Raw genomic sequence first — 25,454 nt, 5'->3', positions numbered from 1 at the left:
AAAAAATGTGACCTGACCAAACCCAGGCATTTTTGAGTTCCTCCTATCTAGAGTGCCTTCCTGGCTCCACTGCTATCTTTATTAGCTTATTTGCTCCATGGGATCATTAGATAGAAAAGTGGTATTTTTTTTCATCTAAGTAAGGGAAATCAAGAAAAACAACAACATTGCTTCAGTCAGCATTTTCCCTGTCCTCATTCATAGCCAATAAATCAAGCAGAATTCAAACAAAAGCAAGTTATGACTTGGGGAGGGAAAGAGGAAAAAATCACTATAATTACATGCTGAATGAAAAAAGATGACTATATGAGATGTTCTGCACTGCTGAGAGCTAAAGCTCCATTTTTAAGGTACCTGTTGTACCACATCTTGTTCAAAGAGAAAAGAGATGTCACAGCACTGCCAGGTTCACACGCAGATACAAGGCAAGGGGGAGAACCACGAAAGAGCACTACAACTTAAATGCTGTGTGAACCTAGATAAAGAAAGCTCTCATCAAGTGCTCATCCTGCCACCCTGTATCACTGAGACAATATCTAACCTACAGTCTTCCCACATTTACAAAGGAGATTCCCAAGTCAAAACCCTCTGCAATGACTGCTGTTCCAATTACATAACAAAATTCGATACACAATAACAACTTCACCTGCCCTTGGAATCCAGTCCCTCTACATCAACAATACCTAATGTGGACACACAGAAATCAAAGCAAATTAGCTGAAACCATTGGTAAGCTTGCAAAAGGGCTATAGTCAGCAAACTGATCTCGTATCCCTGAAATTAGAACTACCTGCCCCAAACAGCTCAAGAGATCACAATCAGCCTTTCAGCATTGCTATAAATAGATTTAAATAGGTTGTAGAATAACTCCTATACTGGAAACATTAAAATAATATACAACAGAAAGCCTTGTTAGGTCTCACAGATCTTAACTCAGATATGGGCTTTTAACTTGAAGCAAGAAAAAAAAAAATCTCTAAAACTGCAAGTTAAGGCATTTCCTCACTGGAATGGTCCACAGCCTTCGCAGACACTGTAGTGTTACTTTAGCCACCATTGTATCGCCTCAGAATTTTCCTTACATTTCTTCAAGAGGCATTATGAACAATTTGGGCTTCCTTGTCCACCTACAGAATGATTTAAATGCTAACATTCAGTGAATGATCAGAAAAGCTCATTGTCACAGTTTCAGTAGGTTGCACAGCTTCTTTACCTGATGTACCACCATCCTTCCAGGTTCTTTTGGATGACTTCCACGGTGACCCCTTTCTCGAACCCAATCTCATCCTTCCCCTGGCTGGCGTACGGCTGGATAGTGACATATTTCTCTTCTGGTGAGGGGAGAAAAGGCAACATCAGTTAGGGTCAGGATCAGTCCAGCTGTTTTTCTGCACTGCTTGCTTTTAAACTGTTGTGCAGCGATTACGCGAAGCCATTACAAAAGGCGGAGCCCTGCTCAGGGGCCCACTGGTTATTTATGCTGACGACATGACAGATAATCAGCCCCTCGCCACTACCCTGCTGCTGATAATCACAAGATGTTTCCATGCCAATAATGACACAAAGTCCCCAGAGAGCTGCCTCCCCCCCCCCCTTCTTCCCGCCTCCCTCCCCCCCTCCAAGTTCCTCGAACGGGTAAGGGAGAGGATTTGAAGCTGGACTTAACTCCCATACTGTAACTTGACAGAATCAACCCGGCTGCCAAATCAGCCGAGCGTCACCGCGGGAGCTGCAGCCAGTTGGCTCTTTGCACACGCACATGGCTGCACAAAGCATTGTATTACTGAAACCCGAGTGCTGCATCCCCACAGGGACACATCTCCCCAGCCCAGAGGGGCTGGCCCAGCACACTGCTCTACTTGCACCTCCCAAGCAGCATAGGTCTACAGCAACGAGCTTGAAACATTAAGAAAACCGTGACAAAAGAACAAAAGAGGTTTTCAAATGATAGGAGACGATACAGCATTTGCATTCGTGGGTTGTGAAGTGTTTTACAAACATACTTTTGCTAAACCTCACTCCAGAGAAATGCACGTGTGACCCTGGTGAAGGAGGGCTAGAACTAAGACACAGACTTCAAAAGCACAGACTGGATTTCAAGTATGGTGTTTGAGCCAAAAACTTAGCATCCCTATTCATCTCCAGCATCTATCCCCTTCCCAGCTGGGCACAGGTTTTAAGCAGACTTGCTGAGAGCAACTCAATAAACAGAGCAGAACAGACACTTGTCAACATCTTCCTTCCACCTACCCAGGAGTCATTTAGTGCAGCATTCCCATCACACTCAAGGTCAACCTTTCCCTCTGGAGCTTAAAAAATTACACCTGGCATTGAAAACTTGAACTACCATCCTTCCTCTGCAGCAGCAGACACAGAAAGTGTCACCAAACCCCTCTCCTCAACCCAAACTACAGTGCAGTGACAGCATGAGTTTCTGTAGCTAGATTAAAGGCAGGAAGGCAAGTGATTCAGTGCACCCCAGCCAGCCTTCCTAGCACTTTCTACCAGCAGTCACAACAAGGCAGGGAATAACAAACAGAGAGCTGCCAGTGCACAGGAATGGGCAGGAAATGAAGTGAATCCAGAGCTCCTGATCACTGCAGAACAAAGGAAACACGAACAGGTTGCAGCAGCTTGAAGCAAACACCCTTTAAGAGAGTAAAACAGATCCAAGCAGCTGTTTGGTTTTGTGGCTCAACTGCATTTTGTTGCTGGGTGAAGCACGGAAACTTTAATGAAAAATAATTCAAACAAGCCCTTACTGAGACAAAGTAAGAAATAATACCTCAGAAAGGGGAAAGTAATGTTGACAGAGCATCTGATGGCAGCAAATTCAGTAAAGCTACATCTCTGAAGTCAAGTTCCCTTGACTGGTCACATTTGGATCTTTCTAATTCTGATGGGGCAAAATCTGTCAAAACCTTTGCTACCAAGAGGAAAAGACTCTCTGCTGCACTCCCCTAAAAGGGCTGCTTCACTGGCTTATCACTGGTAAGAAATTCCAGCTAGTTTTAAGTAGCACCATCAGCATATGACACCTTCCCCACAGAAATACTCCACTACGAGATGGAACCTGATGAATGAAACCTGGCAAATGAAACCCCAGCTTCCAAATGACAGGACAGGACAGCTTTCCTAGTTAGGCTTCTGCTCTGTGTGGTAGAATTGGACTAATTTCTCCTCTATTTTCAATTTCCTGCTGCAGAAGGAGCTACATGTCTGGTTTCCACTGCATGCAAAGCACTAAACTGAACTGCAGAAGACCCTTGGGCAGCTAGATCTTGCCCCTGAAGGGGCCAGGGGAAAGTTCAGAGCTGCTCTGTCCAGATATTGTTTCAGACACTTCCAGGGATGTTTCTAGGACAGCAATACCGAGCTAAGCATATATTTGCTGAGTCTTGGAAGAAAGCCCTTTTTTTTCTTTCCCCCATACCAAAGCTGCTTTATAACCCAGGCTGTCAGAGATCACCCTTGCCACTACAGCTCCCACAGAAATTGCTGTGTTTATTCTATTTTTCCTCCACACAAACACCAGGCTCTGCTTCAGCTAGTCAGCTATTCAGCTCCTCTTGCTGGGCACAGTGGTCTCACTCTTCAGGGATGTGGCTTCCCTTCTTCTGCAGATGACCATGCATAGGGTGCTCATTCCTAGCTTCCAAAACAACTTTCCAAACATCTCTGTGAGGATGTGAGACAGAGATTGGTGAGTGGTCACCCATCAAAACCAACAGCGCTGGAGGCTGATCATTCAGGAGAAACAGTAAGGCTCTTCTGAACTGCCACTGTCTTATTCTGTCCATGAGCACCTTCACTGCTTACATGTTCAGTCCTATGGCTTTCAACTCAGGACTACTGCTTTTTGAGAGGAAAGCCCTTCAGGTGACTCCTCCCCATAGAGAGGAAATAAAAAAAAGTGAGTGCATGGAAATAGGGATGGAAGAGAGAGAAAAAGGATCTCCCATGAAGCAAGACAATCCAAAGTGTTAAAAATCCACTCTAGAAAAGAAGGTCCCACAGTATTTTTTTGTTTAGCAGCTCTATTTTTGAGCCTACAGATAAAAGCCAGGAAGCCATCATTACAATTTCCCCTTGCAAAGTACTTTGACAGCAAAAATTACATTTCCAAGATTACACACGTTTGGTTTCTGTCAATGCTGCAGGAGATACCACAAACATACATGAAGTTTGTAACTTAAACAGTATTCTGGAGATATGGGCCCCCTTGTAATCAAAGTGTAAATTCTGTTTTGTTTCTCAAAGATTATCTCTAGCCAGTGGACACTTTATATAAACCAAGATTTGCCGAAGGGAGCAGGGGAGCTTTCAGTGGATGTGTCACTGAAGAGGACTGATAATAGCATTCAACATATCAGATTATTATTCTAAAGTCTTTAAGAGAAGATATTTGACACTTCATGACTGATATGTAAAGTTGCTGTGAAGACTTAAAATAGATAAATGGTTTCATGAGAGAATCAGCAAAGCATCAGACAGTAGAATGACACTGCTCTGAGTTACACTGACAAATCTGATATATCATGCTGGTTTCATTCAGCTGTGACAGGCAATAGTATAAAACAGAAGTCAGTGAACCATCCCAGACCTACTATTGAAGTTATATGCCCAGATCTACAGAGAATACAAAAGCATATAATTTTGGTTCATTAAGTTTTGATTTAAGAATTACCAGGGGGGGGAAAAAAAAAACCAAGCCAAACAGAAGGATAATTTTACTCCCCAGCTGCAGCTTCCGTTACATCAGCCTCAGTGTTGAGGTCAAGTGGGCAGAATAAACTTTACTACATGCTACAAAGCACATACGCCAGCTAAAAGGTTGCATTTAGAAACAATGGGATGAAAGTCCTACCCCCTTCGAGATGAAAACGGCAAGAAGGCAGCCCTGTTCTTAGATCCGGAGATCTGTTAATTGCTCAATTAGCCAACCTCACTCACATTTCTTTACCGCTAATTTGCAGGTCAAAGACACCTTCCCCAGCTGAGCTAAAGGAGGTTCCTCTGTGGAAATTGAGCTGCACTCCTAAATCCGAACAAGGCACGCATGAAGAAGCAAAGCCCATTTGGCAAAGAGCTACGATACAAGTCTGTCCCATCATGCGTTATCCAACTGTACCTACTTAGGTTGGGAGGAAGGGATGAGTATGTGTCATTCTCTCTCCTCCCCAGACACAGACACTATTTAAAATATGCACAACCAGAATTTTTGCACTATTTCAACTACCCAGCTCATACCATGCTGCTGTAGCTGTGCTCTGCCCAGCCCTCCTGGCAGCCCAGTGCTCAGTCCACTATTTATTCCAAAGCCTCAGTTCCCTATCAGTCTATTTTTCTCCTCTTTCCTTTCCTCCTTCCCAAATAAAGGCAGGCTTCTATTTTGCTCTGGTTCTACCTAAAATCTCCTGAACAAATACAGTAGAGGATTGGAACCAAAATATAGGGACAGATCTTGGTGGATCACTGGGAAAACAGCATGGACAGCAGAGAACAGTACCCATGTCCTTGGAACATCCCACAATAATACAGAGAGGGCTTTCTCTAGCAACAAAGATTTCCCCCCATAAAATGTAGCACAGGTAGGGCTGTCCAGCTGGAAGGTGTGCGCATAGACAGGATGAAGGATTTGAGCTGTCCAGTGCCCTGCATTACAGCCACATACACTACAAGGTCTGTGCAGAAGTACACAACAGACCTGGTACAAGGAAGTCACTGGTGTTTGAGAGTTATGGATCACTCTTTCACAAGCTGCTAACACCTAATGTCCTGCAACCACTAGAAGAGGACAAAAGAAGCAAAAAGAAAAGAAAACTAAAAAAACCTACCAAACCAAGAACACAACCATTTCGTGTTCCTCCACCAACATCACAGTGTTTTGCCAAGCTGAGGCCTTTCCTACACGTAAACATCAATAGCTCTAAAATTAAAAAGCTACTTTAAAACCACTTTTTGAACGCAGAGCAGAGTCAAGGCAACCTATACAAAACTTGATCTAAAACCTGGCTAGGACAGTTTAAGCATGCCCATGTTTCTTGTCCGACCGATTTTAAGATGCAGCTTAATGAAGTGCAACTTTTCACATAAAAAGAATTTATAACACAGCTATGTATGATTGACAGCAGAGCAAGATGACCTGTAGGCACCTTGGCAACGCTCATCAAGTAGCTACAGGTCACCTCTGCAGTCATAGTGTAATGAGGACTGAAACATTTGTTCTGTCTTGCCCAGCCTGTTCACTGGCTGTGATACAACATACTGGCTGCAGAAAAATGAGGGATGACACATTTTACTTCTTAAATTTTAGGAGGACTTAATGTCAATGACAATTATTTTTGGATAATCGCAGACCTTGACAACTGTGCTTTGTGTTCTTTCCCTTTGTGTAGGATTTCAGCTTGTAAATGGTGAGCAGTTGGGTACATTCCAACACATTCCCTTTAAACAAACTATTTCCAAGTAAGTTTTCTTTTGCTTCACCTGATGTATTTCTGTCAAGTAGTAAAAGGGGAATCTCAGAAGAATTTTTAGGCATTGGTTATGGCATTTTCCATATCAGGTGACCTGTTAGGACACCTCTCCCACAGGAAAAACCTCAGGACAGCTAAGATGAAACTCCATTCCCTACTAAAGAAATTAAACCTACCTGGCTGACAAAGCAAGACACTGAACTTGACAGCCTTTGAGGCTCCTCCAATCCCACCTGTCAAACCACAATTCTGTATTTTACATGTGTGACTGTGCACACAGACACTACACTGAAGTTACGAGGTGTCTTGAAAAGGCAACTTGGTCCCTTCTCTGGCTGTCTGGATTTATACTTAATGTCAGGTCAAGGAAAGCAGCCCTATGGTTTTACTGCTCGAGTTGTAACACAGAGCTTCAGTAGCACTTTCCAAATCCTCCTTATTCCATCTTCCTGATTCCCTTGGCACTGATTATTTCAGATTCCTCCTAGTCTATCACCCATGTGATAGACTTGCCCCAACATTTTCAAAGTCCTCCACCATTGCTGCTCCTGACTGCCAAAGCCCCAATCTGGCCCTTCAACAACTCATTTGCACAGCCACCTCCTGCCTGCTTTGCTCCCTCCCCAGCCTTTCAGCACACACTGCTCTTGCAGAAGGCTTTTGGCACAGCAGTACTCTGGCACTTTAACCAGACTCCTGCCAAGTGCATTCCCCATTCAGTTGTTCCATCTTGAATTTTCAAGCCTGTGTGCTGTGCCTTGCTTTAATATCCTACTACACACACTCATGTGTTCATGTGCATTTCCCACTCCTTCAAATTCTGTGATCTTTCCCCACTCAGCCTCATGCCTTTCATATGATGCCTCATCAACCTGAGCAGGCTTCTTCCTCAGTGCTATCAAATAACCTGAAACTCTCAAATCCTTCCTAAAATACGCCTTACCTACCCCGATTTCCTGCCTTACCAAACAAGCTTAGTTTTAGTCCTTCTCTAAAAGCTTTTAAAAATACTGAATAAGTACCATTTTGCACCGTGAAAACCCCTTTGGTTGCAAAAATATTCATCCCAAATCGCCCCTTGCCCACGTTCCTTTGATGCACAGATCTTTGTTTAGGCTGTAAACTGTTTAGGACAGGAGCCTTGCCTTTAAGCAGCTAAAGCACGTTTCCAGCTCTGCACAATCAGTCTCATCTTTCCCAGGCAAACAGCCAGTGCTCAGACACTTCTGCTTCCAAGTTCTGAGCACCCCATTTCACATTCCTTTCCTTCACCTCTATTTTCTAAGTTTGCTCTTTTCTGCCTCCATTAGGAAGCGTGGAAGTTATCTGCAGCACTTCAGGAGCCAACCAAATAAGGGAGTAATTTCCTTTGCTCAGTTGGTGCTTGTACATGCCCCCAACTTTCTGTGACCCCATCCTGGTTTGATATGCCAGTAAGGGTAGGGATGGGGGGAACCGGACTAGAAATTAGCCAATTAATGATTTCTCAGCAAAATGCAACAGCCCCAAACCCACATCTTCCAAACCACAGAAGAATTTTCTTCCAAAATACTTTCCCCTCTGTCAGCAGTCTGTGTTTTCCCTCCCCCACTCCTCCACTCCACCCCCCCGTTTGTCAGACCTGCTTCTGGAAAAAGTCTTGCTGTTCCAGAAAGTGATGCATTAATTCAACATGGACTTTGTTTTACTTGCCTAAATATGCAGAGACAGAGTGACTGTCAACAGTTATCAAACGTGTTCATCTGCAGACAGGAGCTCTTCAGCCTTTGTCCCTCTTCCCCTCCCTGCCTTTTTTGTCTTAAATAACAGAAAACCTTGTGACAACAGATAGAAAAGAACAACAATGACATTTCTTCTGAACAGTTTTGTATTGCGCATGCTCTTACTTCAACCAAGCAAGGAGCAATAAACATTTACTACTTTCCTTGGAGAACTGAGTTAAAAAAAACCCAAACCAAACAAAAGAAAAAAAATGAAAAAGAAAAAAAAAACCCAACCAAAGAAGAGAACAAACTAAGTCTGAAGCTGCTCTGTGCTGGTTTGATTTAGCACAGCAATGCCACTCACAGCCTTCTGCTGTGAGTGACAAACATTTCATCTCCATCAAGCACAAGGAGGGAAGAGTGAAAACAAAGGGAGAAGTCCCATGGAGGGGACTGCCAAAGAGGGCAGAACAGCTCTGGTGAGATGCAGCTACAAAACTGGCTGCAGAACCACCCACCTGGGCTAGGACATGGGGTTCCAGTATCAAGACCGACTCAGGATGAGGTTCAAGTATCAAGACCACTGGGTTACATGGCTGCCTTCCCTCTACACACTGCCTTTCCCCATCAAGCTCCCTCTCTCCCTAAGACAGGCAAGCAGTGGGAAGTTCTAACTTTTAACTCTTTCAATGAATAGCTTATTCCTTGTGCTAGGAGCTACCCCTAAATAATAGGCTCATTTGGCAGAAATTCAGCCCACATGTCACTATACTGCTGGTATGAATAACTTTAAAGTGCTTTCCTGCATTCTAACAGCTCCAGTTGAAAACACTGGGCACAAAACCAAAGCAGCAATAACTTAGATATTTGGCATAGAAGACAGGCATGTAACCTCCCAATTTTACCAATCAAACTGTACAAGCACAAATGACTTTTCATTAAATTAGCCTGAAAACAATCCTAAGTTCCTTTCCAGGGGAAGTTCCAAATAAATGTATGCGTAGAATTACTATTTAACCGTGTACAAAACAAGAACTCTGTAGCAGGTCTAACGAGTGTCAAGACTGAGGAAAACTACAAACTTTCAGGCTTCTCCTCACAACCCACATTTGTATTACTGGAGTTTCAGAATGTATAGGAAAATGTTTAGAGAACGTACCACATTTAACATTAAAAAAAAGCAAGCTTTGCAGCTACATAAGAAACATAAACCAATGTAATCTCTTAGATCTGGGCACACCACAGACCATTTTAAAGAGAAAAGTTCAGCAACAAAAGTCATCTGTTTCTCTTTGTAGAAACAGACTACAGCTGTTCCCCTTGCAGACTTTTTTCAGTTTTAAAAAAGGAGCACTACCCATGATATTCAATAATTTGTCTTTCATGTTTCTTATTCACAGACACACTGCTTCCAAATATCTGGAGGTCAGAGATGCCTAGCCTCCTCAAACAGCTTTGGAAAGGGTAGAAATAAATAAGCCATATGCTACCCCTAATAATTCTCCCCTATCAGGCAGTCTAACAGGGAAGCAAGCACTCTTCCTTTCTGCACTCAGGCTTTCCTGGTGCTTCTGATATTCAAGTCACTTCGAAAATTCTGCCCTTCAGAAACAATGCTCAATCCTTTGGTTCTAGCCTTAAGGTGATTCTATCACAGACCTACCTGATAAAAATGCTTATTAGTGGTACTCAAGCGTAAATACAAAGAGAAGCATCCTTTACAGCTTGCTTTTAAACTCCAGTGAACTCCTGGAGCTAACCCTCTTCCAGCAGCAGGGACTATTTCAAGCAGAATATTGCTGGGTGGGAAGAATTTCAGCCAAAATGCTTAATTGAGTTTGTTTCCAAGGAAGAGGCCAAGTGAGGAAGGGGAAGCTGTTCTGCTTGTGTTGAACAATTCTGGCAACGTCCTGTTTGAACAACTTGAGTTCTTCTGTGCTTTGGAGCAAGGACTTGAAGGTTGGCAGGGGGGTGCATATGAACACTTCATGACATTTCAGTGCAAACCCACCCAAATTTGGCCTTGTTAAAAGTCTTTTGGGCTGAGATGGGAGGGGAAGAAGGGCAAAAAACTCTCCTGACCTCACATAAACTGTGCTCTGTTAGAGAACAGCAGGCTGGACACCCAGAGAAACTCATACTTTCAACAACTGCAGATTGGAAGGCATAGATGTCTGTACAGGCTGCAGCTCCGCCAGATCATGAAGCCACTGTCTCCAACTTGTGCCCATTTATTCAAATCACTTTCTTTACTTCCAATAAGCCTGCTCTTGTAAGAGTTCCCCAACCTATCATTTCTGATGACATTCAACAGCCTATTTTTAGCCAGCCTGGCTAGCTGTAGCTGAAATACATTGGAGAGACCTTATAGAAGCAGCTCAGTCACAGAGGGTGCCCCAAACCTTGGACAGAATCGCAGATTGCTGAAGTTTGTGCCAAGTTCAAGTGCCAAGATTCAGTTTGAGATAAATCACATATTCTCCAACACACTCAAAACCCCAGGCCTGCTTGGGCCTAATAGGGAAGAAACTGTAATGAAGCAAGAAAAAGGCAAGGATGGAAGGATTAGGGGAGCCTATAGTGGGGAAGACTGCCAAGGAGAACACTGACAGCGGTCAGAGGGCACGTCTGGAGAAGATGCACACAGATGGTGGGTATCAGAATGCAAGAGGAAAAACTTGGGAATGCAGCTTAGGTCCTTGAGTCTTACCAGCTGACTGTTAAGGGACTGGTTATGCAGTCTTAATATTTTATGGAGCTTTGTTTGCAATATTGTATGAATATGAAAGAATGCATTTGTTTTCACCAGTAAATAAATTGTTTAGAAAACAGATTCCCATAAATTCTCACAGTTAAATTGCCAGGAAGCATCTGACAGAGTTTGACAAAGCAAAATAAGTAGCTCCCAAACTGTTGGGGCACAGAAACAAGCAGACTTTCTTTCCCCCCAAGACAGTATGTGTGCTTATGATGGTTTTTTGGTGCCTTCGGAGTGCATTTGGTGGCTGAGAAGCAAGACCTTGTCTTCTGAAAGCAGTTCCAGTTGCTGCAGGGTCAAGCTCTGGCAGGAAGAACACAGATCTTGTTGGTTTTGTTTCCTCAATAACAATTTGAAACAAGGTTAAAGGGCCACTGAAAAGCTGGGTGTCCTTGAGACACAGGAGGCTACACATAGTACCATCATCAAATCCAGAAGGTAAATTTGCCACTTTAAAAGCACCTTCTCTCCTCCATGGGAAAAGGCACCTTTCCATCAACTGGGAATCATCTCTTGCGCTTACATTTGGATCCATTCTCTCAGTAAGGTTGTCTGAAAGTTACACAGAGGTGCAAATGGTGCTTTGTCCCCCCTTTCCTTTCCAAAGTGCAACGAACACATCTGCATGATTTTGCAAGTGGATCGGGATATAAATAGGGGTACCTTTGCTCTGGGAAAGATGATTCACCTGCACTTAAGAAATACTTGGTTTGGAAGGCTTCTCAGACTTTACCCAAACACAGACTCACCCAAACACAAGGTGTTCCCCTCTACCCTGCCATACTCACTGTTAGACCAGCAAAAGCTAAGAAAAACCCAAACCAAACCAACTAAAATGCTGCTAGTGGTGGTATTCTAAACACCTAGGAATGATGTCAAAAACTTCCAAAAGTTGTCAAGTCTCTCTTTAGTACCAAGCACTGCTTTACAAGGAAGAGAGGGGACTGAAACTGGAACAATTCTCATCTTTCCACACAACACACTTTTCCAGTGTGCACATCTCTGACCATGGCTTTTTGGCATTCAACTCATTTTAATAGCCCTGAAACTATCACTTGTCCTTACTGAGGTAGGAAAGACTAGGGACAAAAATGCCCAAAGTTAAAACACAACAGATGTGAGCTTCCCCAACAGCACAAGGAGCCAGACTGCAGAGCTACCCTTGGTTACCAGCTCCTGGGGTGCCTAATCCTGGCTCAAAGACACCCTCAAGCTGCCGCATCCAACATCCACATCTGAACTCTGGAGCTGCGGCCCCTCACTACCAGAGTGCCAAAGATGCAGGTCCCGACACACGAAGCTGCAGTGGGGCTTTTGGTGCCCCCTGAGTGGCTGGTGCCATAGGAGGCTATGCATTCACCTCGGCTCTGCTGCCTGTTGACTATCCCGCCCAGCGTCCATCGCCGGTCCAGGCGCCTCAGGTGAGCCTTGCGTCGCTTAGAAACTAGTTTGGAACATGGATGGAAACAAAACAAGGGAAAAAGAAAGAAAAAAAAATGATGGGAGGGTGAGGAATAAAAACAAACATGGTATTTACAAGCACTGGTCTTGTTAGTGGGAATGGGTTAGGTGGGATGCAGATGCTTTTAGTTTATACAGTACAGTGGAACAAGTTAACTTCTTGAGCTTGTGCGATGTGAGCCACGCAGAACTGTCACAAATTGCCACTCTTGCTATTGGCTTCTCAAAAAATAGTACTTATAATAAAAAAATCAAAACCACATACACATTCCAAAATAAGCTGCACAACTAAAGAAAGACACTTGTCCAAGGAGAGTGCAGTGGCAGGACACATCATCATTGCTGTCGCATCTCCTAATTCAGCTGCATTATCTTTGGGGAATTCAGTCTATTGCATATGACATTAAACCCAACAGGGCTCTAAACCTCTCTAAGCAAAATTATCACACTGTAAACAAACCCACAAACTCTTATGTAAGTTGCTTCATAACAGCAGCACTCAGGAACTGAACCCAAGTGAAAAGTGTCTGATGTGCTTGCAAGACATGACTTCCACTCATTACCACAGCTGGTTCTCATGATCAAAACTTCTAATATATAGATTACAATACAAGGAAAAAAACTAACCTTGCAATTATTGAGCAGGCTCGAGAAGCTAACAAGCCAGGACTGAGTATTAGTTACACACTCAAACGATAACTTATGCCTGAAGTATAAACAAAGACAAGACACTTATGGAAATGGCACTGTGAGAGCAGCTGTGCACAGAGGACACCACTTGTTTTCTGGACCACATACTTAGATCTGTACTCAGTTTCTTCTGCCTGTACAGGTGTGAAAGACACTGGAACCATTAGACTGGCACAGAAACACAGACAAACACTTCCATTTTTTCCATTCAAGGGCTTCCATCCTAATTTGGCAACAACTGCAAGGGTGCTTGGTGCTGCTGCAAAGCAATGCAAAATATTGCAAGGTAGTAATAGCTGAAGTGCAAACAGAATCATTTTACTAGTGATGCTGGAAGCTGTTCATAAACTTTGATATCAAATCATTCATAATAATTCAATTCTGCATATGTGCACTTATTTAGGGAATATACCCTTAGAGTGGAGTAGACACCGTTGTCTTTTAGAACTGTGTTCTGCAGACAATCAGGCACAGCAAAATTATTTGATTGGAAAATCATTAGCTGGACAAGAAAAAAAAATAATTTCACCAAAGAGTGGTTTTTGACTTTTTGTCCTTGATTATCTGTCAGGGACTTAGACCAGACTTTTACATCCAGCTCACTCTCCTCAATTTTTCCTTTGCTGTAAGGCCCAAACCTTTCTACCCTGTCCTAAGTGGAGGTGTGATGAATGGTGTTGAACAGGTACATTATCTAGTCTGTGGTACTCTATACTTCCCCTTTGATCCCATATTGGTCAAAAACCAACCATAAATTTTCAGAGGAGCCGAATCTCAAGATTACAGATAGCTGTGGTTTTGGCTCATGGAAATCAGTGATCCTCTTGGAAGCCCATGGAGGGACAAAAGATGAGCAGATTTAACCTGGTGACTTTCCCCAAATCACAAGGACATTAGACTGCCAGTTACACGCATGCTACACAAGAGACAACATAGGACACCTCACCAGACACACAGATTATAGCAGAGAGAGAAGTTAAGTTGCAGTAAGGCTGCCTGTGTTAGGAGGTTTCTATACAAGAAAGGAAGAAATGAAATGCTGAGTGTAAAGGCTTGCAGGATGGAGAGGTGCAGAAGGGGTAGAAACCGGCTTAAGGTGCCAATACAGAGTAGTCATCTTGCTCCTTCTCACACTGGGAGTTTGGAGGATTTAGCCATCCAGGAACACCCCTTGAAAACAGTGGGTCACACAGACCCTACACACCATGTCCTCACAATGTATGGCGATCCCCAGTGATAGCCCTTTTATACTACAGTGATGCTTTTGTACGAGCCAGGGTTTTTTCCTCCTTAACAATACTGAATTTTGCCATTTGATCCCAAACTTGGACTTGGTTGGCCATGCCACAGGCACCAGAAAGGTTGCTTATTAAAAAGTGTCTACACCTTTCCAGAGATTATGTTAACATGTTTACTTTATCAGCTCCTGTATCTGTTAAATGTTTCTTTAGATTGCTTTCTGATTGTTTTCCAAGCCTTGCAAGATCACATTGCTCTGAACACAGGCCCAGGTAACAATCAGCTGTCTGCCTTCACCCAGATGAAAATGTTGTACAAGCTCAGGTGCAGGGAGGAAACACTTCTGTCTGTCTTTCTCAGGGAACAGACTATTTAAACAGAGACACATGGAAATATTACTGCTGTGTAGGGGCAGAATTATTAGCAAGATGTGTTCAGCACCCCCCTATCTTTACTGGGCCTGCCACAACAGAGCAGACTCCTGAGTTTGCCTGGCTAGTGGACTTGTTCTAGGCCTGTTCAAATGGGGAGGGACAAGGGGCTGATACACAAGGCTCCCTGCATCAGTGTTTCTGCTCTTTCAAAGTTGGGGGAGCAGAGATTGCACAGTTGCAGGAAGTTAATGTCTGTTGGAGTCACTCTGAAACTTGTATAAGCTCTAAATTCTGGGGCTAAGGCACTTCATCCACTTGAAGTGCCTTCCTCCTCAGTTACATCAGGGCCCCTTTCTCCTGCCTACCTGGAAAGAGCTGGCAAATTTTCTGTCTAAGTACATTCACTTTGATACACCTTTTTAAAGACAGTAAAACCAAGCAATTCTTTCCTCTCCTACGAAATAATTATATGGAGAAGAATAGCCCAAGTAAAGAAGAACTGGAGGGGAAGAAACAAAGAATGTAGGAAGTCTCCGCTTAGATGGTTAATAACATAAACCAAAGTTACTAAAAAGCAAGCAAAAGCTGGGGCACATCAGAGCAGCTGCAGAGGTTATGCAATTAGATCTGTCACTGAGATGGAACCGAGTGAAAGGCAAGGGCAGTCTCAGGTTTCAGCATATCTGGATTTGGAGTAAGGCAGGGAGCAGGACTGCTGACCGTAGGTGAAGAGAGCAGCATAATGGATTAAAAGGGACTGAGAGGAAGGAGATAAGGAATATTTGATGGATTTTCCATTACCCAGGACAAAATGCTGTGTGGCAGCAGCCCTGTGCCGAGTACACTCCAGAGAGCAACATGAAGGGAGGAAGAGAGCTTGAAATGAAAGCAGTTTAAGCAATAAGGCTGTCAAGCACGCACTGTATTTAAGAGTCAGGAAAAGAGAGGAAGCTACAGACCAACAGACAAGGCATTCTTCAGTGCTTGCAGACCAGAGCAGTAAAGTTTTGTTCTTTAGTAACAGGGAAAATTTACTCACTGCTTTTGCATCCACTAAGATGTTGCATCATACCAGACTGGTTCCTGGCCTACCAGTCTACAGCCAGTCTGTCTCTAAACCAGGATATGGGTGGACTTGAGCAGGGAAAAATTAGTTACAGAGACAAAGATTTCAATAAGCTGCAGATGTCACCCTTGGAGCCCAGCACAAAGCTCTGTGTTGCCTGTGTGCCATTTTAATGGTCAGATGGTCACCCCAACACATCTCTAAGCCTCCTGCCTTTGCTAAGGAAAGGTCAGCTGAGGTTCCACATACATTTTTACATAAGCATCATGTCAAGAGCACCTAGATTCACTAGAATGGAGCAAATCATAACAAAAGTGTCCTTTGTACACAGTTGCTACATGAGAAGCCCATTAAGATGTGGTTAGTCTTTCATAATGGAACTGAGGAACATGTGATGCTGAACTATTCAATTTCTGGAACCTGACTTAAGCATCTTTAGTAAAAAAAAAAAAAAGCAGTGCGCTAAATACATATACATGACAAACAGCATCTCACTTTTAACGGAATGGACCATACCAAATAAAATTACCTTTCCACACAACCACAGACCACAGCAAACAGCAGTGAAACTATTTTCCAAGATTAATTAATTAAAGGAAATTAATGAGAAGCAACCATTAAAGTTAAATCTCACTCCTTTCAATGGCCTGTGGCTCTATCATGCATCTTCTTCCGATTAGCAGCTCTCACTTGGGGGGAAAAAAGCATAAACCAAGTGAATACAAATATTCTCTTGATGACAAAAAGCTTTCCATACCTTCCCCAAATTTAGATGTGTTGATGTCAGAGTCATCTCTGGTTCCATTTTGGGATTCCAGGTATGTAGCAGGGACCCATCCTTGCTCCTCTGCTGTGCTCACAAACCACCAACCTACAAAAAGAAGCAAAAGAAGTTTCTTGGTCAACACTTAGAGGAACAAGAATAGTAAAATGCTACAGAGGAGATGGCAGAGTCAGCAGCTCTGGTGCATGTTTGAGCTACTCTGCAGCTTCCTAGAACAAGAAAGGGTTTAGTCCTATTATACCATTTCTATCAGATCCTCTCCCAGTGGTAGTGTGCAGGCTTGCTAGAAAAAGGGTGCAATGAAGCAAATAATCAATTTATTTTAAGAAATTCAAAGTCCATCCATGACAACTTTGACTCAAGTTCTTTAATTCAGCTTCTCCAAGCTGGTCTTGTTACGTGTACATCTACAGAATCAAAACACTTTGTACGTGTAAATATGTGCATGTGAACATGTGTGAAATAGCACAAACACTGCCCAAATCCTAACATGAAGTATTATAAAAGGCAAATGAGGGAAACAGGAATGACTTTCATAGAAGGGTACAGATTTCAGAACAGGATATAAAAGTGCTTCTAGAGCACTTGTAACCACAGCTGGTGTTTAACAAACATGACCTGAATTCAGTGCCCTGGGAAGCTGGAAAGTACTGCACAGAACAGAAACAAAGAGAAAAGCCAACTAAAATCTGACTTCAGGCCATAGGCACCTCTTATTTGTCACCTGAACATCCAAGTTTCTACCGCTATCTACAAAAATGTTAAGTATTCAGCAGTATATATGGATATAACCTTTAAGTTGTATCTGTAGAAAGATGAATAAAATTATATGCATGCCAGCTTCAGATTAAATGCATTCCAACTATAACAATCCTTGCCTCTTTTCTTGCTTGGTCACACTGATTTATTGAATCCTTCACTGGTTTTGACACAGACTCACTCACCCAAGAACTTGCTGCTCTCAGATATGAGCACAACTAGATTCTCCTCCATTCAGATAAGGTCTGGGTTAAGACAACAGGAAAATAAGAAGTCTAACAGGTAAGCAAACCACTTCTGTTGTTTTCTGTGATCCCCCAGTTTCCCCAGAAAACATAAGCTGCTTTGTCAGGACCATACAAACTGTTGTCCAATACCACTCTTCCAGCTTCCCCAAAGGGAGTTGGGAAAACAGCTATTTCTGTACATGCACCGCAGAACAGCTGACAGACTTTGATGGCTGTCATAAACACAGCAAATTTCACAGAAGCTGGCCTGTGATGAGCAGAGGTGCCAGCTTGGGCTGTAAAGAGATGGGCACCAACACTAGTGAGCTGTGAGGTGGCCACGCATCCCTCCCACAGCTGGGATGCCGCAGCCCAGCCCAGCAAGGCAGAAGGGAAGGTCCGCTGGGCTCTGCTGCCATGCCACATGCAACTGTCTGTAAGAGAAAAACCACCCTGCTCAAACAATGCTCAAGTGTTCGTGCTAAAAGTCACCCAAGTTCATTCCAAATCCTGTCACGGAAGATTTTACCAGAGAACAGTAGCTACAAACCCTTGCTTTCCTCCCTGGGGCATGTGGCTGGGAGACAATGTACCCCAAGCAACCACCCCTCACATGCCCCTGGGCAGCTCCTAGGCAGCTCTATTTATTTACTCTCCAAATTCAGACATAGATTTCCATCTTCTGGCCCAGCAGAGGTTTGGAAACTTTGCTTCACAGGGCTCATGGTTGGAAAATTTAAATTTAGTTATTCTCCCTCAGCAGGAGGTGGATTCTCCTGCCATGAAGCCCACAGCAGCGAACATGCAGGATCTGCCAGACCATTTCAAAAACACGTCTTCATGGTTGTTCCTTATTTCACCAGCAACTTATACATGGGTAGCAAATACAGTTTAACATACACTTGTAATTAGGCACAAAATGCGAGAAGCTGCCTTCCAGCTCATACTAATTAGACTGGAATAGTTTACGTAAACTCTTCCTCAGAAAGAAATTAAACACAAGTGAAAAAAGGACTTGCCTACACTTAAAAATGTACGTTTGGGCCAAATTCAAGCCATGGTAAAACCATGTTTGGAGGGCTGGATCACACCTCCTTGATGCCAACCCTGTGCTAGCCCGTTTCACAATACAGCTTCTCTGGTTTGGCTCACTGGCCTCAGAGCCAAGTTTAGGTCTTTTGCTTGGGGCCATAGGGCAGCTGAGCCTCCATCTATCTAAACACGACTCAGGCTAAAGCTCCTAATCGCCACAGAACTCATCAAAGTTATCATTTCTTTCTAAAGATTTCCTTTATAAACTCTGCCGAAGGGTAAAGTATAAATGAGAAACCTCTGCAGCTACTGAGAACTCACAGCATTTGTCCAAGTTCAGGAAAAACCAGCCCCCCACTCTGAAATTCTCTTCCCCCATTTCAAGCTTGCTTCCCAGAAAGACAGAAGAAAGGCTTTAATATAGCTCAGTGAAATAGCATATCAACAGAAAAACGTGTGTTTTACTTAAACAGACTCAACAACTGAGAAGACTGAGAAACTTTCAGTGACACCCCCTGGCAGCAGAGAAGTCACAAACGGGTGCTCACAGGCAAGATGTGCAAGGTCTCAGAGTGGCTAAGCAGCCACTGCTGAGGCAGCACAGCCCTTATGAGACCAAAACCTAAATTCTGATGGCACATCCAAGCCATAGCCCTACAGAAAGGAAATTACAGCAGAGTGCAAGAATTGACTCCTAGCAGAAAATGGCTGCAGTGCAGACAAGCTCCTCAACACAGCCGGTGCATGACAGCCACAACCTGCAGAACTCTGCCCTGCTGATCACAAAGTACTTGCCCTGCACCATCCCCTCATTAGAAGCATTAGGGCAGCTGCTGTTTGGTACCACCACCCCTTCCCCCCTCTCACTCCCAGGTTCATGGGTATTCATGGTTTGCAGACAAATTAGCCATATTGGTCTTAGTTTGTACCATTACAGCCCTGGCTTTCTGCAAACAATCCCTTGTCCCATCTCTCCCATCTCTTGCCATCTCTCCCAACGCAGAGCATCACAGAAAACTTGATTTTGAAACACAGAACAAAACACTGCATTTATTTTGAGTTCTCCGTCTATGCTGGAGATTAGCTTGACTTCACAATTCATTATTAAAACCATTCTGCAGCAACATCTGCAGGGAATTATGTAAAGTTATCTCTGTGCACTGCCAAGCCAGTCTGAGGTTCACTCTTGCACTCACACCATCTGTAAAAATTAGGCAGTGCTTTACAGCTTGAGTTAACCCTTACAGGGGCCCCTGGTGTTTGGTCTCTCTCAAGCACCAAAACACAACTCTTAACACTGATGTGGCATGGATGTCTTGACTGAGACTTCCCAGCCCTCATCTCTGATGAGGATTTAAATGGAGTTTGAGCTTCACAGAGGCACAGAGCTGTAGCCACTGTGCCCAGACAAAGTTCAACTTGAGCTTTGCTGCACTTCTCTAACTGCCTTAACACTAACCCAAGAACACGAATTTTTAAGGTAGGAGTGCAATTTTGTCCCCACATACCTTGCTGTTTTGGTTGGCATCTGTCAGCATCCCTAAGCTGCAACAGCCAAGGTATCTCCCCATTCAGAGTCCACCTAGGCTCAGATAACTCGCAGGCATTTCACAAGTTACGAAGAAATGACCAGTTCCACTTGACACACAGATAATGCATATGGCAAGATGGTGATAGCAAAATGGATTGGTCACACTGGAGAACGACTAAATGACAAGACGACTTGGATTCTAAGAAACCATGTTCTTGCTTATAATTGTATTCCCACTCCTCTTCCCGAAAGGCTTTTGCCAAAGTGGAAGAATTAAGCAGATGTTAACCACAACATGCACCTTGGGAAACTACTGGAACATAGTTAAAGGAGTATACTTTATGCCAGTTTTGCTCACGTCTGCATGCTGCCTTACCATACCACAATCCATACTTCAGTGGATGATACACACCAACAGGAGAACTAGCTGTTCCCATTGAGGCCTGTCTGATCATAACATGCTACAAAACACTTTAAATACATAAAATTGCAGGATCATGCTGAACTTCGGTTTCTAATTCTCTCCTCAACCATTAATTTCTCTGTAGACTTTGTCATTTTATGAGCTTAACTAAAGTAAACAGGACTGATAGCACCACTGTAAAAGGGCATGGCTATTTCTCCAGCATAAGTAGACTACACATTCTTCTAAACAAATACTTAAGTAACACTCCACCTCTCAAGAGTCTTGGAAAAATCCCACTCAAGCAGCAGTCTGGTACATTTGACACACAGTCTATGGGCTTCAGAGAGCTGTTCATTTTAAAGATCCTTCTGCCTTGGAACTCTCTCAAGAGGTTTTTTTGATCCGACAACATAAACTGTCCTACAAAGCAGTACTAGGTGCAATTAGGTCACTTCCAGACCAGTCACACAGAGCTTTTCATGCCAACAGCTGATTACTTTCCTTCAGAGATAAGATCTACTTCATTAAAGAACAGCTAAGATAAGGTTGCTGCTGTACAGTTGAAGGCACTTGCTTTTTCCACCCCTCCAAAGCTCTTGCCACATAGTACACATATATTTGATACACATAGGGCAGTCAGTTGTAATTGCCTCTGACAGACCTCTGAATATGGAAAAGCAGACATATAAAGGCACCAGGAATAGTATTTTACAAGAGGGATTTTCTGCAGTTAACTTATTCTCATACTCACTCCTGTGTCTGTATACTGCTAGCTATTATGATTGTCCATGCTGGCTCTGCTCTCTGTAAGAGGCTTTTTCAGTCCCACACACTTGGAAAAGCATAAGGTTGAAACCACTGAATTAATATGAAGGCCAGCATCTGATTTTTGTGAGTTTTATTCTTACAATTCACAGAAGAGGCATCTTTCTTTTAAATATTGAGATACACGCAAGAGGTCTTTCTAGCACAGAGCTGACTGCAGCTTAGGGTACAGGAGTCTATGAACGATTCACTGCAAGGCAGACTAAGGCTGTCATCTTAGGATGAATTTTTAAAGCTGGTGAAATATTAAAGGGAGCTTTCACCTCAAAACACGTAATGTTTCCCAGCCTATGTGCACTGCAGACTTCACTGCAGCCACCACTCAACCATGAAGCAATGTTTGTCTTGTTTTAGAGATGAAAGTGGGGCCCAAAGACATGCCCCAGGAAGAAAGATGTTTGTGGAAGACATCCTACTCAAACACAGTTAAGATCCACAGCACATGTTCATAGCCTTTTATGTGCCACATATTTATGGGTCATATATTAGGGTTCCAGGTCAACCCCATATTATGATCCTTCCAGCCAGTTCATGTCCTAGAGCTACACACTGGGAGCATAGTTCACGTGGGGAACCCCACTTCAAACAGGAAGTACTGCACCCTCAAATGTCTGTGCCTGATTGCTCTAACATTCAAGAGTGAAGGTTGTTACCTTTCAACTGCTGTGGTTGCACTCTAGGTGCTAAATCCTGCTTTAGGAACTCTGGAATAAAACTCACCACCCCAAGCTACTGCTTAACTCCAAGAGGTTTTTTAATTTGCTGCTGAAATACCTCAAGAGCCCACAGCGCTGTGATAGGGCAAAGCTGTTGGCTCTCTCATGTAAGAGAAGAGCGAAAAAAGGATCACCCCTGTCCCTCCCTTCTTGGTAGCCCAGCATGGGAAATTGGGAGCTTCTATACAGGTTATGAAAAAGGTCTTTTACTACAGCATTAAAAAAATTAATGAAGAACTACAACCACAGAAACTCTGCCTTTTTGTTTTTTTTTAAAGGGCACTTCTTCTTTAAAGAAAATAATTAAGATTTAAAAGGTAATAAGCAAACATTTTGCTCCTGGTACCAACAGTCCCAACATCTGAAGGACACACATTAGAAACCACCCACCTATTCAACAGTGGTCACACAGCTACAGCCTACAGTCTGCCCAGCAAACTACTCTCAATATTTAAAACTGAGTAATAGTTTTAATATTTAGCGAAGAGAGTATACACTGAAGGAAGATGAGAGGCTGCACACTCTTGTGCCTCGTGTTCAACTAAAAATTTAGAGGTGTCCCTACAAAAACATAATAGGAACCTGACCTTAAGAGCATCACTCTGGAAACCTGACAACACAATGCACACATAGACTGCCCTGGAAACACTTTTCCTTCCCTCCTTAGGGAGGGTCTGAAAGCAGAGTTATGTTCTCATCTCATCAGACTACAGGCTGCAGCAGTTTTTGCTTAATTTGTTGATTGAAACAACACTTGAGGGCTTCCTGAGGAGAAGATGATGGGGAGCAGGAGGAGGTGGGGACTTCTGGAAGGCTGAAATTTGTTGATATCATTTTTTGGCTATTAACAGGACAGCATTTTGCCTTACGGAGCTAAAAGTTGGAACAAAAGGCCAAGAGCTGAGACCACAGTTTGCTTTCTCCACCAATACTTGATAGTAACTGCAAATGCTTAGGGCTCAGCAGCAGCATAGGGAATTGCAGTCCTTGCACTGCTTTAGGTGTTACTAAACACAAGGGAAACAGAAGTGAATCCCAGAGTTTGGGTGCTGTAACATACTCTTCCTGCAATGACTGGTTATTAAGGTAACTAGTTGGATTTGCTATCCTAATCCTTCCAGTCTGTCTTCTCCCCACACTTCTACTGCCAATCTTGTGACATTTGTAGATGGAGACTTCTCAGCTGTGCTGTCAGCAAATCCCATTGCTGTTGTTCCTATGGCTGCAGAGCTGGCTGGCGTGGAGAGCCCGCTACATGTGAATAAATATGCTAGTTAATGCTGCCACACAGGTTTTGCCTGGACCCAAACCAGCCGACTAGGCGTGTCCATAAATCTTTGATACAGAGTCCCAAAGTGTATTGCAGGTTCTGGATGAAATAATCTAGCTTGCTTGGGTTGGTTTCACATCACATTATATGCATAAATACACATGCATCTATGTGAAAACTCACACCCTGCACTCCAACACATATTACCCTTGTCTTCTGCTGGGATTGGGACTGTTTCCTCGTACTTTTGGAAAAAACAGAAGTGAGCTGAACATGGGAAAAGTTCATGGGAAAAGAGAAAACTGGATAATGTACAACTCAGCTCTAATATTTTATGGGTTACATCACTAGCAGAGATGATGGATATTCCGAGTATTAGACAACTAGGAAATACCGCATTACTGTATTTATTCAAATCTTACAAGATAGTAGGCAACAAGCCTTCCTGAGGTGCACATTTGGCAAAAACTTATATATTTATCTCTTGTTAGAGTTGTGACTTCTTGTGTCTATGTGTATAGGGAGTTGTTCAAGTACAGCACACAGTTTATCTTTGCATTCTGATAATACAAACTGATAGTTACAGACTCCAAGTGCTGTATCTGCAGCTATTTGCTGTGGCCCAATTGTTACCCAGGGGCTTCCCCTCCCTGTTTAAAAAATGGCCTCAGATTTGTGTATTGACACAGCTGGAACAAAGGAATCTGCCAAACATGTTTTCTAGAATTGGCACGTACATCCACAAAGCCATCACACAATCCAGTACAAATTACACATTGTGTTCTTAAAGCAAGGGAATCAACACACTACCTACATTAACAGACATGGAAAAGTCTTGGACATTGCCTGTAAATCCCAGATCACACTCCAGGTCACCAGCTTCTCTTAAACCGTCAAGTACTCTGGGCTCCCCAAGACAGAAGATGATGGAAGCATCACTTGCTAAGCCTGCTCATGTCCAACTTCAAAACACACAAGCCAACATGCCCAGGGTGTTGGCCAGCATCCCCAGACCCCTCACTTTAGGGGATCCACAGAGCAATCAAGTCAGCCAGTGCCCAAGAAGTTGGAAAAAAACAAAAATTGTTTACCAAGGCTCAAACAGCCTAATGCCTTCTAAAAATAAATTTTAAATAATCTTCCCCTTCCTGCTTTACTTGATTTCATGAACACCTAATGGTGAAACTGTCTGTGCAATGTCAGCTGCATTCCACATAGCCCAATGCATCTGTGTGTGTCCAAACCACAGTACCAACTCAGTTATTACAGAAAATACCTGGTTACTGATCACAGATTTTCCTTTTTTTTCCCATCTGATCTGTTTGGATACCACATTTCCTGTCTGACCTCGAGTTCTGGTCATATTATACATCTATTTTCATCTTCTCTTGAATTCTTTTGTTCTCTTAAGAAGTGACAGATTTACACTGATCCTTCAGAGATGAAGTCTTTGTGATTTCAGTAACCACAAGGCAAGGTAAGATCGTGGAGCTCACACAGACTGAACAACCAGTACAAAAAGTTCTGCATTAAGTCTCTGTGGGCAACAAGTGGTACTGCAGGATATCTTTCTTTCTTTCTTCTTTCCCTAAAGTTTTGTTTACTTCAGCAGGTCCCAGAGGTTGACCCGTGAGAATACAGTCTGCTGCTAGCATCTTCCAGTACAAATTTCCTGATCATGAGAAGTTCCTGGGATACTTTTCTTCCTTCACGTTCAATTACAGCCCAGAACCATTAATTTTCCTCTCCAAAAGGACTTCTGTCCCATATCTCCTTTAGTATTGCTATTGTTACAAAGATGCTGCTCAAGCAGGAAAGTTAAGCAATAAATCCATCTCCCACCTTCCATAAGCCTGTTCCCCCTACTTCTCTTCATCAGCCCATCATTTAAAGGTTGAAATCTATAGACTTGAGGTTTTAATGAACCTGCCAAACTGATGCTGTCGTCACCATGTTTACATAAATCAGTAATTTACAAAAGCTCCCAGCCACAAGTGGGTTTGGCTGGGGTGCAGAGAGAAGAGGACTTCAGCAGACAGGGCAGAACATACAGAAATTTGGTAGGTAAACCCAGCCCATGGCAGAAACAAATAATCCACTGCCTTCAGAAAGACTATGCCAGCATAGTCAGTGC

The 25,454-nt window shown here is 43.2% G+C and overlaps 1 protein-coding gene across 1 annotated transcript in view; it reads right to left on the bottom strand.

The window, feature by feature from the left end:
* Positions 1–25,454, bottom strand: part of SH3PXD2A (SH3 and PX domains 2A) — a 253,851-nt gene that overhangs the window by 21,570 nt on the left and 206,827 nt on the right. The window contains exons 9-10 of the mRNA XM_032116746.1: positions 16,528–16,641; positions 1,214–1,331 (exon numbers count right to left, since the gene is read on the bottom strand). Of these exons, the coding sequence (XP_031972637.1) occupies positions 1,214–1,331; positions 16,528–16,641 (232 nt within the window). The remainder of the gene's footprint in view (positions 1–1,213; positions 1,332–16,527; positions 16,642–25,454) is intronic.

The sequence above is a fragment of the Corvus moneduloides genome, chromosome 8 (assembly GCF_009650955.1).
Source record: "Corvus moneduloides isolate bCorMon1 chromosome 8, bCorMon1.pri, whole genome shotgun sequence".
Lineage (NCBI taxonomy): Eukaryota > Metazoa > Chordata > Aves > Passeriformes > Corvidae > Corvus > Corvus moneduloides.
This window is presented reverse-complemented; position numbering and strand designations above follow the sequence as displayed.